At 34.6% G+C, this 12,583-nt stretch overlaps 1 protein-coding gene across 4 annotated transcripts; it reads right to left on the bottom strand.

Annotated features, from left to right (window-relative positions):
* Positions 1-5,282: 5,282 nt before the first annotated feature.
* LOC127809212 (cyclin-L1-1-like) lies at positions 5,283-10,981 on the bottom strand. Of its 4 annotated transcripts, none has more exons than XR_008025103.1 (11): positions 10,773-10,981; positions 10,204-10,323; positions 9,297-9,481; positions 9,009-9,090; positions 8,766-8,906; positions 8,077-8,246; positions 6,983-7,256; positions 6,403-6,826; positions 6,274-6,312; positions 5,778-5,997; positions 5,283-5,666 (listed from the first exon to the last, which is right to left on the bottom strand). XR_008025103.1 is itself a non-coding variant. In XM_052347972.1 (10 exons), the coding sequence occupies exons 3-10, from the start codon at positions 9,446-9,448 to the stop codon at positions 5,939-5,941; spliced, it is 1,341 nt and encodes a 446-aa protein (XP_052203932.1). In that variant the 5' UTR covers positions 9,449-9,481; positions 10,204-10,323; positions 10,773-10,981; the 3' UTR covers positions 5,283-5,938. The 4 variants fall into 4 exon arrangements, 2 of the variants coding, with proteins under 2 accessions (XP_052203932.1, XP_052203933.1); XR_008025102.1 differs by having other exon boundaries at positions 5,283-5,585; XM_052347972.1 differs by having other exon boundaries at positions 5,283-5,997.
* Between the last annotated feature and the right edge of the window lie 1,602 nt (positions 10,982-12,583).

Below are 12,583 nucleotides of genomic sequence, written 5' to 3'. Positions count from 1 at the left end.
TTTTGAGTGTTTGAATAATATTTTTATTTAATTTTAATTATTATAATAAAAGTGATTTTTTTTTATCCTTTTTGTTAGATAAATGAGAAATGTAAAATGATTAGTATAATAACTCTTTTTGGACATAATAATGAAGATTTTTTTTTTATTAAAAAATATTCAATTTGATCCATAACTACTAACAAGTAAGCGAGCCCGTTACTTTAGCCCTAACACAATTTCACAAGGCCAAATCTTGCATCACCACTTTATGGTCATGGGTTTAAGTCATTTCGCAAATAAGATAGATTAAAATCATAGAAAATCTTTTGAATCACTAAATTAGTACGTTATTAGTAATTTTTTATTTAGTTAGTCTACAATTTTTAGATAAATTGAGTATAAGTAAAGAATTTTTCATAGTGAAAGTACACTAAGTGACTCTTATTAGATATTTAAGATGAGTATAAAACTCATATATTAATTCTATTGATAGATAATTCTAAATTTTAAATCCTAAAATCTAAATAACTGATCTATCTTTTCAAAAAATTTAATATAAATGTTAAGAAGAGAATTACACCAGTGCACTTGAGGTTAAGCCTATACCCGACACCCCAAACACTTTAGAAATTGTAATTTGCTCTTAAGAAGCGTGATAAATTTATAATTTTACCCAAAAGTCCTTTTATTTTTTATAAGAGTATATATATATATGCAATTATTGCATGTGAAAATATTCAATCTTCCATATGTATCTTTTGTATAAATAGATATACACATTCATCTTTTGTCTCATATATATGAAAAAAAGATACAAAAACCATATTTTTCATTGAAAAAAAATGAGTGGAAAAGATGAAAATATGAAGAAGGGCACTTCCATGGCTATGAGCTCTAGACAAGAGTGTACTACTGACCTTCAATGGTCATATTTATCCCAATTTTATGACTTTGAAGCTATTTAAAATAACTTCTTTTCATGGACTTTGTGTTACAAATAAAATAAAATAAAAAATTCATATAGATAATTAACGTGATTGTTTAGAATATCATTTCATACTATAAGTTAAAGCTTCCGAGCACTGGTTTTTGGATATGTAAACAATGCTGCATTAGGAATTCCTCTTCTTTTTTCAATCTTTTAAGTGCTCTCTAATAAGGACACTTCTAAAAGAGTATTTATTACTTGTGGGTTTTTGAATGTCTCATATTAAGATCAATATATCTTAATATAAAATAAAATTTACAATTAATATATTTCGACACAATTAAAAAGGCTTTCTCCCTCTTAAATAAAAGGTAATTGTGATTTATTTTGTAAAAGAGTTTAATAAAATGATTTTCAATCTAATATTTTTATGGGTTCAAATGTTAAACAAAACTCGAATCCAAGTTATACTTTAGTTCAATAAAATATTTGATATCAAATTAGGGTGATAATTACACCATTAAACTATATAGTATCATCTATGGTTGCCACGAATATCAATCAACCTTGTCAACATAAATTTGACATGATAGTGTTATAAAGATTAATAACACTTGTACATCATCAAAATGTGTTATCTTTTCTCGTTGGTCTTGGATATTTCTTTTCCTTAAACAACATAACCATGCTAAAAAAAATTGCTTATAACTTACATATTAAATTAGAATATCTTAAGTACAATTTGATTGTAGTACCTCGAGAGTCCAAGGTCAGGTTTAAGAAGGGACTCTAGAGAAGTTAGTATTTATCGAGAATAATAAAGAAGGAAACAATACCATCTGAATACATTTTGGATTGAATGTGAATAAATAACTCTCGAATTAAGTGTGCTTGAGCTAAAATAGCTTAAGGATGGGTGACTCTAGAAAGTTCGCGTAGACCCATCAGGATAAGTTGATCCGATTTTTTCTATCGCTTGATACGAGATGATACATCAATAGCTCGAGATAATATTTATGAGCCATAAAATATACCAACAAGGCTTTTTGCAAATGCCCTCAAGACTTCACTTAAGATATTATGTAATGGCATATCATATATTATCCAACAATATCTCACAATATAAAAATATTCAAAACTTAACAACTAAACATTGAGGGACAATTATACTAAGATAATGTTATTACACTAACACAGGTGTATCCAAACAAAAAATAAGTAAATAAACAACACTTCCCATTAACCAAAAACATTAAACGACTCAACTAAACCACCATATTTTTGAAAATGTGAAATTGGACTCCTTTAGTTAGTGGATCAATAATTATACATTTAGTCTTGATATGCTCAACCTTAATATCACCTTTCTTAGTGAACTCTCTCATTGTCAAATATTTAATCATATATTTAGATCTTATTACATTTGTGTTGTTCTTAACGAATGATATAATCAAAATATATCATGATACAACTATATGGGTTTAACAATGGAATCAACAATAAACATCTTAACAAAAAGCTTTCTTACCTTAGATGGTTTGCTCCAAAACATATAACTCATCATGCATGATAGAATATGTTATTAGTTTGGTCTTTTTCAAGTATCTCAAAACTTTATTAACTACAATTCAACCATCTCAACAAAGGCGGGCCTTTAAGGGTCACTTGGGTGTTAGGTAGTAACAACTTTTGGGGTCCTCTAAAAAATGATAAAAAGTATTTAATATTTGAAGAGTACAATTTTTTGGGGCACCCAATTTTTGGGGGCCCTAGGCATAGACTTTAATGGCTTATGTCTTGAGTCGGCCTGATATCAATCAAAATTAGATAAATATCTATCAAATGGACAAACTAAAAAAGCAATGTTAGGTTTAGTGTAAATCTATATATACATCATACTTCCTAGTATATTAAGTATATGGTACTGTCTTCATGTATTTTTTTCTCAATTTCATTTCTAAGACACTATCCAAGCTTAAGTTATCTCCTTTTATAACTGATGCATCACTAAATGTGCTCGATACTAAAAACATGAGATGCTTCTCCAAGATTTTTTTATATCAATTTGTTTAAATAATATAGCATAAAAATATCATCCATATAAAGAACAAGAAAGATGAATTTTGTAAGACCAAGCTATTCCGAGCAGGTTATTAAATTGAAAAAAATTGGAGATTTTTTAAATAAAATAATTAATTCATTTTTTGCACTCTCAACATTTAAAAAATATGGTGTTTGGCCCTTAATGTGAAAAACATATCAAGATTTTGTATCTTAAATATTAAAAATCATTGGTTTAAGTCTTTACTTGACTGAGAATAAATAGTACTATTATTTATGTCACGCAAGACATACACGTACAAAAAAAAAAATGTCATGTCATAAAAAAATCACGTGAGTAAGACACTTCAAATTAAAATTTACCTTGATGAGAAAAAGACTAAATTATTCATAATTTTTTTTTTAAGAAAAAACCTTAAATTCCAAACATCTAAATTTTTAAATCACTAACTCAAAATACGATACTTTTTTTTTTCAATTACAAAATATAACAGAACTATTCTCCATCATTTCTATTTGTTGAACATAGTTTCATCGCTCTCTCACTCTTGTTCATATTCTCTTTTTTTGTCTCAAGGTAAAGACTTAAAACAATAACTTTTAATAATTAAAAAATACAAAATTTTGTTATTTTGTAAATCAAGGACCAAACACCATATTTTTTAATTGTTGAGAGAGTACAACAAATCAATTAACCTTTTTAAATACTATCAATTGGTTATAGACGTAGTTTGTTACTTACGGAAATACGTGCATTCATACACACACTAACATTCCGTCCTGATAAGGATGTAAAGATATTTTTTAATCGTTGAGAGGGCCTCTATATATGTATTAAGCTATTTATTAAGGGAAAAATGATTAGGTCCATAAAGTTTGGCATTCATAATTTAGATAATTCATTAACTTTGTTTCTTGTATCAAGTTCCAACAGGAATGAGTGTTTGAATTATATATTCTTCTAATTTGTTTTCTTTTTCCTTAATTTTGTTGTATTAATTAAATGCTTCTTTGATTTGATTTTCACACATAAACTTGTTTATTGATTTAAGTTGTTTCTGAATTCTCGACTCTTGGATATATTGGAATATATATGACAATTTAATTAGAATTCTCCACCCTTTACTTGTTTAATTATAATATAATAATAAATTAAAACCAAGACCATATATAGTGTGCAGTAGTGATCTTGGCATTCGATCACAGTATATATAATCAAAGCAAGCTAGAATAAATGATACAAAAAAAGAAGCAAAGAAGAAGATGATGTTCACAGAATCACAATATTACAGTACTTCTAGATCGAGTTGGTAATTAAATGGAAGACTTTAGCAGTATCATAAAAATTTTAACGAGTTTGTGTTTGCTCTTCCCCATTTTGTATATATCATGTCATATATAGCCCTGTTTGGCACCAAGAAGCTTTTTTGGAGTAGAGGATTATCTGGACGATGACAATATATAGCCGGCCATACACTAATTACCAGAAGGAGAAGGAAGTCAAAAAATATCCGGACAAACATATTTCTTTCAAACAACGAACAATAGCTTATTAGATGGAGCCATTTACTCTTCTTGATGCATGTTGTCATCTCTGAACGCTTTTTTTCAGCTTCACTGACCCACCCACAGGTTAACGAGCAGCAAGCAGGTTGCAGTTGCCGGTACCAACGCAACTCCTAATTAAGACATCAAAGCTGCGCTCAAGTCTCGAGCAGACATACCTGCAAGTTTGGCCATATATATGCCGGATTTTAGCAGATCGATAGAGCACGCGAAGCTGATGTCTACACGGCATCTTATACTCCGGGGGAGAGGGACAGGTTAATTTGAAGGAAAGATAAGAGCGGTTGTTCAATCTCTCATTGACTATATATGGTATTGATCTCAAAAGTCTTATCTGGATTAACTTTTGTAATCTTCTTCCCCCCGGCCCTTTCCAAAAACTTGCATGGTTTAACACATTGTTACATTTTATTTAGGTTTTATTAATTAGAGCTGTGCATCATGATTTAGAGGCAACTTTTTTGGTCCTCTTTTGGTATTAATTAGCATACAAAATATATATTTAGGCACGGACCGACTTGGTTATCCAAATCTTTATTTAAAATTAGCTAGAAGAAATATAGAATCTTTTAATGGGTTTTAAGCAAAGCTTCATCCGGTTTTACTCGATTGGAAGTGTAAGTTAACTAATTAACTACCTCTTAAGTTACCCCTAAAATCACTAAGTCGTTCCCTAATTCTTATAACTGCTGAACCATTTCATGGCTCTTACAAACCCACCCTTCGTAGTTTCAAACCACAGAAGAATATAAACCTGTGCAAAATAACTGAAAAAATAAAATACATCAAGGATTCAGTTGGTTCGTCTAACTTTTTTCCACCCACATTGTAAAAAAAGATGAAAATACTGAGATCTCCAAAAATAAAATATGCTACACATCTTGTAAATGACATGCTGCTTCCCACATGGTTGAAATCCGAAGCCACGGCAACTCTTTCATGTCATGTTCGTCTCATCAGCTGAAACAGTAAATTCACACTTCCTTACGGTGGCGTCTCAACATCCCAGGTTCTGTTGCAATATAACAACACACTTGCAATTCCCGACCTGCAGAAGGGGAAAAAAAAGGAATTCCGCAAACAGTAAAAAAAAGGAATTCCGCAAACAGTCTCTTCTCTCATCCACAATCTACCACAAGTGAAGCAGGGAGTTTCTTGTTGGAAAGGGTGTACCACAGACAAGCCATGAGCACGTTATTCATAAACCATTAAGGTATATGTCATATATGTATCTGGTTACCTCATCAATCCATATTTCAAACCCAAAAGCAGCAAAATTGCTAATCGATCTTCCAACTTTAGACAGCCTGGTCAAACTATGTCACATACAAATTCAACCCATTGAGCAGATAAAATTTGAAATAGTACAGAGCGCCCGCCTTGGAATTAGGTAACAAGCAGTTAATGATATCTGTGTCGATCCTTCTCTCTAGAATAAGACGAAGCATGGTACTCGCGTTCTGTAAAAAATTCAATAGATGTTGGAAGTCAGCACCCTACAGTACCTAGTAACTAAATCAAGAAAGGGCATCTCTAGATCAAGAGACTCCCTTGTTTTGTGAGGGTTGGGAGAGAGTCATGTACACAGCCTTCTTGCTTTATTTTGCAAATAGGTTGTTTCCCCGACTCAAATCCATTACTTTTTGGTCATAAAAGAGCAATTGGGCCGTTGCCACCAAGGCTGGCCCTCCTAGTAACTAAATCAAGATTGGAAGAAATTTATGAACATCACTAACCTCGAGATGTATGACGCTTTGATTTCTCTGAATGACCTCCTGCATCAATAAGATATGGATCAGAAAATGCTAATATAATTTTGACTGTAGAGATCTAGAGATAAAACCGACAAGTATTCATAAATTAACCTGAATCTTTTCCTTTGTCCTTGGCACGGTGTCCTCTGTCCTTGATTTTGTCTCTGTCCCTTTCAGTGTCATCTCGCTCTCGCTCCCGCTCCCGCTCAGAATCCCTTCCCCTGTCACGATCCCGAACCTTTAGCCTCTCCCTTTCCCTGTCCCTTACCTTTTCCCGCTCCCTCTCCTGTCTTTCCCCACTCACTTCCATCCTATGCTCAGACTTCATTTTGGATGCACGCTCTTCTCTAGCCTCTCCCTCAGTGGGGATACTTTGAGAATCATCACCGCTCTTCTTGTTAGACTCTTTCAACTTCTCAGGTGCTGCTTTTATCAGTTCACTCTTGGAATTGCCAGATTCCTTATTAGTTGTATCTGAAGATGCCTTTGGAGTACCGGGATCATTATTTGCTGGTGGGACAGTAAGTGAATCTTCCTAACAAAAACAGGAATGAGGCAAAAACTTTGGATTAGTAAGAAAACTTCCTAAAAAGAATTTAGTTTACCTTATCCATTTACCCATCTAGTGGGATTAAGGCTTCGTGCTGTTATTGTCCTGATTCTTATTCATTTGGAAGTGAGGGGTATTTACCTTTGGAAGTGGCAGAGAAGGAGATTCCCACGATCTGTTGGATGTTGTAAATGAACCCCCATCCTTACAAACAGGTATGTATTGTGCCTTAGGAAGGCTGTACAAATGTGCCAGAACTCTACAAATCTCATCGATACCAGACTTGTCTGCATCAAATGCCTTCCACCATGGTGGATTCTCAGGTAGTGGCACGTGGAATCTACGAGCAGCAGCATACACAACCCCACAGGCAACAACCTCGCTCTTGAATCGCACGCATAAAGTTGTACGCAAACTGCTTAAGAAAAGGATGGTCAATGAAGTACCTCAACAAACAAGCATTAAGGTACAAGTAAAGGTGTAGTAACCACATGAACTTTAAGTCATGGATCATCCACCCACACTGAAATTTTATAAGATTGGATCTTTCAGTTCAACAAACCAGTATCAAGTCACCAACAAAGGAGTAATGGCCATGAACAATCTGGTGGACCATCAATAAAGCAACTGCATGAAAGGGACTCTCAATGAACTGCCTCAACAAACTAAAGTTACCAAAAAGGAGCAATAACCACATGAACGAAAAAATAAAATTACCAATGAGGATCACAATTTTAGATTAGATCCAAGTCATAAAGTTGCCTGGGATGGCCCGCAGGCCTGGTAAATAAAAACATATATTTTTAAAAAATTTATAATTGTAATTGTAACTCTTCATTTGTCATAATTTTGATAATTTTGGAACAATAGGAATATATTGACATATAATTTAATATAGACATTACCTTAATGTGTTACTTTTAATTTTGTACATTATGATTCGTATATTATAAATTTGTATGTATTTTAAATCTTTTCATTTGTCAACACTTTTGAGTCAATAAAAATAATTTGAGGAATTATTTAGTACACAGAATATCTCTATATGTGTTATTTTAAATTTTGTACATTCAAAATTGTACATCTGTAATTTTTTAATTAGAAATAAAAATTAATAGTTTGCCTGCAAAGGCTTGGTGAGGCAGCCTGAATCAGCCTCTGGACCGACTCCCCATTTGACATGTCTAACCAGCATCTAATATAGTTCCATTACATATAAAATAAATGAGAATTACCTGTCATTTGCTAGATTCCATGCTTCTTGTCTCAGTTCCAGGGGTGTCCCAAGGGCGGCAAGGTAGTTTGATATAAATTTATGAGGATGTTCAACGTGGCAGATGAAACCCATCTCCTTCAATAAGTGCCTCTCTGTTCTATTCAGGTCCATCTTTAATGTTGCATATTTCTGTCAAAAGGGAAGACTCAGTTCAGATATCGACTAATTAGAAGTAGATGATCATGTTCCATGGCTTGGTCCACTAAATATAAACAAATCCTCAAGAAAGGAGGAATGTAACAAGGAAAAGAAAACAAAAGGAAAAAAGCTGAATACCCAATAGGTATGGAGCTGTTTATAATAGGGCCCCCTAGTGGTTGTGGAGGTTCATTCAGAAACAGGAGCAGAGGAGCGCAATTTTTTGAAAGCATGGATAATAGAGAAGATCATTTTACAAATGAAATCAAGTGAGGTCATGTTGTGGGAGAGTCAGAGGAGTGTTGTAAAAGCTTAAATTGCATTGCCTGACGTTTAATGCACAAAGTACCTAACAAATGAGATGTATAATAACCTTGGTCCCTAGTCAGAGGGCACAAGATTGCGCCCTTTTTTTGTGTTCATTCATGTACTTATCAACAAATGTCTATATGTGAATATCTTGTATCCAGAATTAGCAAGTGTCATAGTATAATGAGAAGCAAATCCAACCTTGGAAAAAGGATCCAAATGCTCTATTGGCAAACTCTCCCTCCTGCATTCCATTCTGTGGAAAACAATGAGTACATGTCTTGCTTTTCTTGGACATTCCTCAAGCTTTGATGCAAGCCAAACACAACTGGCAGCAACTCTCTGCAAATAAACAAGATCATATTCCACATCAGGAAGTAGAAGTACATACATATCATATAGCCTCCAACTGAATTTAAACAGTTGAAAAAAAACAAACAAAACCTTCACATTAAAGCGAGCAAATGACTTCTTGCAATAGAACCTATGAAATAGAACCTGGCCAGTGGCCATTACTGCTTGAGGTCTGCGGAAAGCAGATTAAAGAAAACAAAAGACACAACTAGGAAAAGGCCACATTGTGTTAGAAAGAATTTATAAGTATGTTCTGTAACTACTTGGTTGCCTTGGACTGTTTATGTTTGGCCTCAGGCAACCCACAGAAGTATTACAGAGCATTACTTTCAGTATCATAAAACAGTAGAAGCAGAAACAACAACATATGCAGGATACAGCTTGAGTAAAATGCCACCTTCTTGGATGAGGTCACAGCCATAGATTCTGAGGGTCGTTTCGGTTGCTTCATCTATGCCATCCTTCCTGGAAGGTGTATTTTGTAGCTGCTCATCCGTTACGTAAAAGGTGTCAATTGCTGTGTAAATCATGGTTGACAGACGAGCTCAACTAGCTTTAGTTCTCTGTCAAGAGAAAAAAAGGTGGGAACCCAGTGTTCACTTCCAACGTCATCCAGAACATGATGAACTGAAAAAAAGACGGTGAATAATGCCTTGCGAAACAAAATATCAAAAAGCACAACAATAGTTAAATAAATCCGGCCAAATCAAATTTCTTTATCTACCACTACATACATAGGTAACTAGCCTTCTAGAGGGAAAATACAATACACATTTATCAATAAATATATAAATGTACATATCCACATAAGATTCTTTTGTCTGTCAACTTTCCAAAGAATTCAAACGCATATTGTGTTCTAATAAACTTAATAAGTAAATAATATAGAAATAACATATATTTCCATCCAAACTGATTTTGCAGTTCTGGCGCAACCCGTATCCTGAATTAATTTCATCATCAAATTTAATAATCAACATGGAAATGACATAGAAAAGGAAAAAGAAACTTAATATGTTAGATTGGCCATGAGTTTAGGGTTAAGGTTACAGGTAGGATTAGGGGTAGAGATTGATCAGGAATTGGACCGCAGGCTCTACATAGAAATGGAGAGAGAGAGAGAGAGAGAGACTTTAGGTCAGAGTGTTGAACCAAACTCCATGATGGATCTTGGGCTGAGTCAGACCGAGAATTTTGGATCCACCGGCCCTTGATCTTACACAAGTCGGACCAATAATTATTATCCCCATCACAACCGGGGGCAGAAGGAGAAGGAACACATTACCTTGAGCAGAAGCAAAAGAATTGAACCTGCGGCGTAGCATTCTGTGGCCTACTGGAACAGGGGCTGTCTTCCGGATGTCTGGTCTTCTTCAGCAAATTACGAGGATTCACAGCATTCTTCCTGCATAAGCAAGCAATTCGGATGCATGTGACAAGAACCCAAAATAGCCAGAGCCCAGAGCCAGAAACAGAACATCGGCTGAGCCCATCATGCCCGCATATAAGAATGTGCAACCTTGTGATGAGAAATGGATAGTAAACAAGGAATATGAAATATCGAAGTAACTCGCCCACTCCAATGTAAGATAATCACGGCAATAAAAGATTTCTAAAAGATGAAATATGAACTCGCTCCAAGAATAAGAATCACCATAACAAACACAGAAATTAATTTAATTGTATATATAGGCAGAAAACCTTAGAATGGAGGAGGTAGCTAGAAGAAATCTCCCTCGCATCACCAGCATTAAATGCACCAAACAGAGAAATTTCCAGAAGCAAAAAAGGCCAAGAAAGAAACAGGAAAGTGAAGAAGAAGAAGAAGAAGAAGAAGAAGAAGAAAACCCATACCTGCAGACCGGGGGAAAGTGAAGGAAGAGGCAAAAGCTTGTTTATTAGATGCCTGTTCTTCCCAGGAGGCGACAAACCCCCAAGATTGTTGATGTCTAAAGGACGTTAATGCATTACAAATATCGAACTTTTTTCGTTCAGCATTGGGAAAAATTTTCTCGGCTGTAGTGAAGAAAATCTCTCTCTCTCTCTCTCCGTGGAAAGGTTGCTCCCCGTGTTTTCTCTCCTATTTGCTGTGTAAATTCTAATATTATTTTTTAAACTACACAATAATAATGTTAAAATATCTTCAAAACTGACCAAGACTTAATGGAGCCTTAGACTATAATAAATTTTGTGCTCTCCAAAAAATAATAAAAATTATTGAAAATCACATTTATTGTGTGACGCCCCGTCCCCACTATCGGGTGTCACTGTAACGTTAGTAGATCCCGCTTCGGAGGCCGATTATGCCCTAACAACAAGGGGATAAAATGACGTGGGTGCCCTGGGTGGGTCCAGACTTCGCCGCCTTCGACTATTGAGAACTCGATGTTTAAAACTCATTTGCAGCGGAAGGACACTTGAGTCTCGAATCTGACCTGTGCCTTATGAGTAAATAAATTGCAATTAAGGTATAGCATAATTTGCTCACACGATGTACTCATTAAAAGTAATAAGTCCAACTGAAAAATACAAGCAGCGTTCAACACATCCACAAAATAATTATATGACAGACACAAGTTACTAGGTCATATTCCCATCATGCGTTGCCATTCCCATCATTCAGCTAGTCTTCGACAAACACCGTCTTCCCTTTACCGGACCCCGAACTATTTGTGTGGTTAGTGGGAAGAGTGAGTCCTAAGACTCAGTAAAGGTAATATGCAATGCAATAAATTATTCAGCATGACATCATAGATAAATATGAAGTGCAACATACATGCAAGCCTGTCCACCACACCTATCTCAGGCTTTAGGTGGCCCCTAATGGTTCCAACTATGACCCTATCCTAGAACCCTCACGGTCAACAATCCATTGCCCCATGCCTAGTCACTTCCTCAATATCTTATGCAAGTCATGATAAAAGAAATTTACACGCAGCGTATATTAAACTCTTACCTCGAGATACGTGCCGTCTGATAACTTGTATTGTTGACGCACTTAATTTGCTTAAAAAAAATATTTTCAAAACAAGGTCAACTCATAATTAAATTTATTAACTATTGAATCCACAAAGTTATTAACTAATTAACTAACTTGAACATTATTCCTTACTAATTAATTTAACTAACTAATACTTAAATTAACTAATTACTAATTAATTTAACTAACTAACTAAATTAACTAATTAGAATAGACTTTAGCTTAAGCAAATACACTATCTCACTAATCAAATCATCAATTAACTAATAACATAATAGGTTTAAATTGAGCATACCTTACTGCTCTGCTTCTCCTCAATTTGAGGTTTATTCCTTGCCTTCAATTGTTCTCCAGACTCTCTATTTATACTACTTTTCATTGAGAATTTTCATCATTTCATGACATAATTAGGTAGTTTACTATTGGGACAAAATTATTGATATTCTTCCAAGTTCCTAGGACAATTGCATCAAAATGTGGAGTGATTTTGGGTTGTGGCGGACAAGAATTTAGAAGGCAAAGCAGCAGGCAGTGCATGGCTGCCACTTGGCGCGGCCAGGAAGGCCGCGCGCATGACGTGCACGCCTCTTGGCGCTCGAAACGGCGTCGTTTGGCGCCTGACTGGGAATAAAAATTCCCAGCCTTACTTTTGCTCAATTGCGATATTACTCGTGGCCTTCAAATA

Source organism: Diospyros lotus, chromosome 9, assembly GCF_014633365.1.
Source record: "Diospyros lotus cultivar Yz01 chromosome 9, ASM1463336v1, whole genome shotgun sequence".
Taxonomy (NCBI): Eukaryota; Viridiplantae; Streptophyta; class Magnoliopsida; order Ericales; family Ebenaceae; genus Diospyros; species Diospyros lotus.
The sequence above is the reverse complement of the archived record's forward strand: the minus strand, read 5'-3'. Positions and strand labels throughout refer to the sequence as shown.

Coding starts and splice junctions, on each gene's coding strand:
- LOC127809212 (XM_052347972.1), bottom strand. CDS start 9,448: ATGATTTACACAGCAATTGACACCTTTTACGTAACGGATGAGCAGCTA. Junction 9,091..9,296: donor GGTGGCATTTTACTCAAGCT/GTATCCTGCATA, acceptor TGCTTTCCGCAG/ACCTCAAGCAGTAATGGCCA. Junction 8,247..8,765: donor ATTTGGATCCTTTTTCCAAG/GTTGGATTTGCT, acceptor CCCTTTTGACAG/AAATATGCAACATTAAAGAT.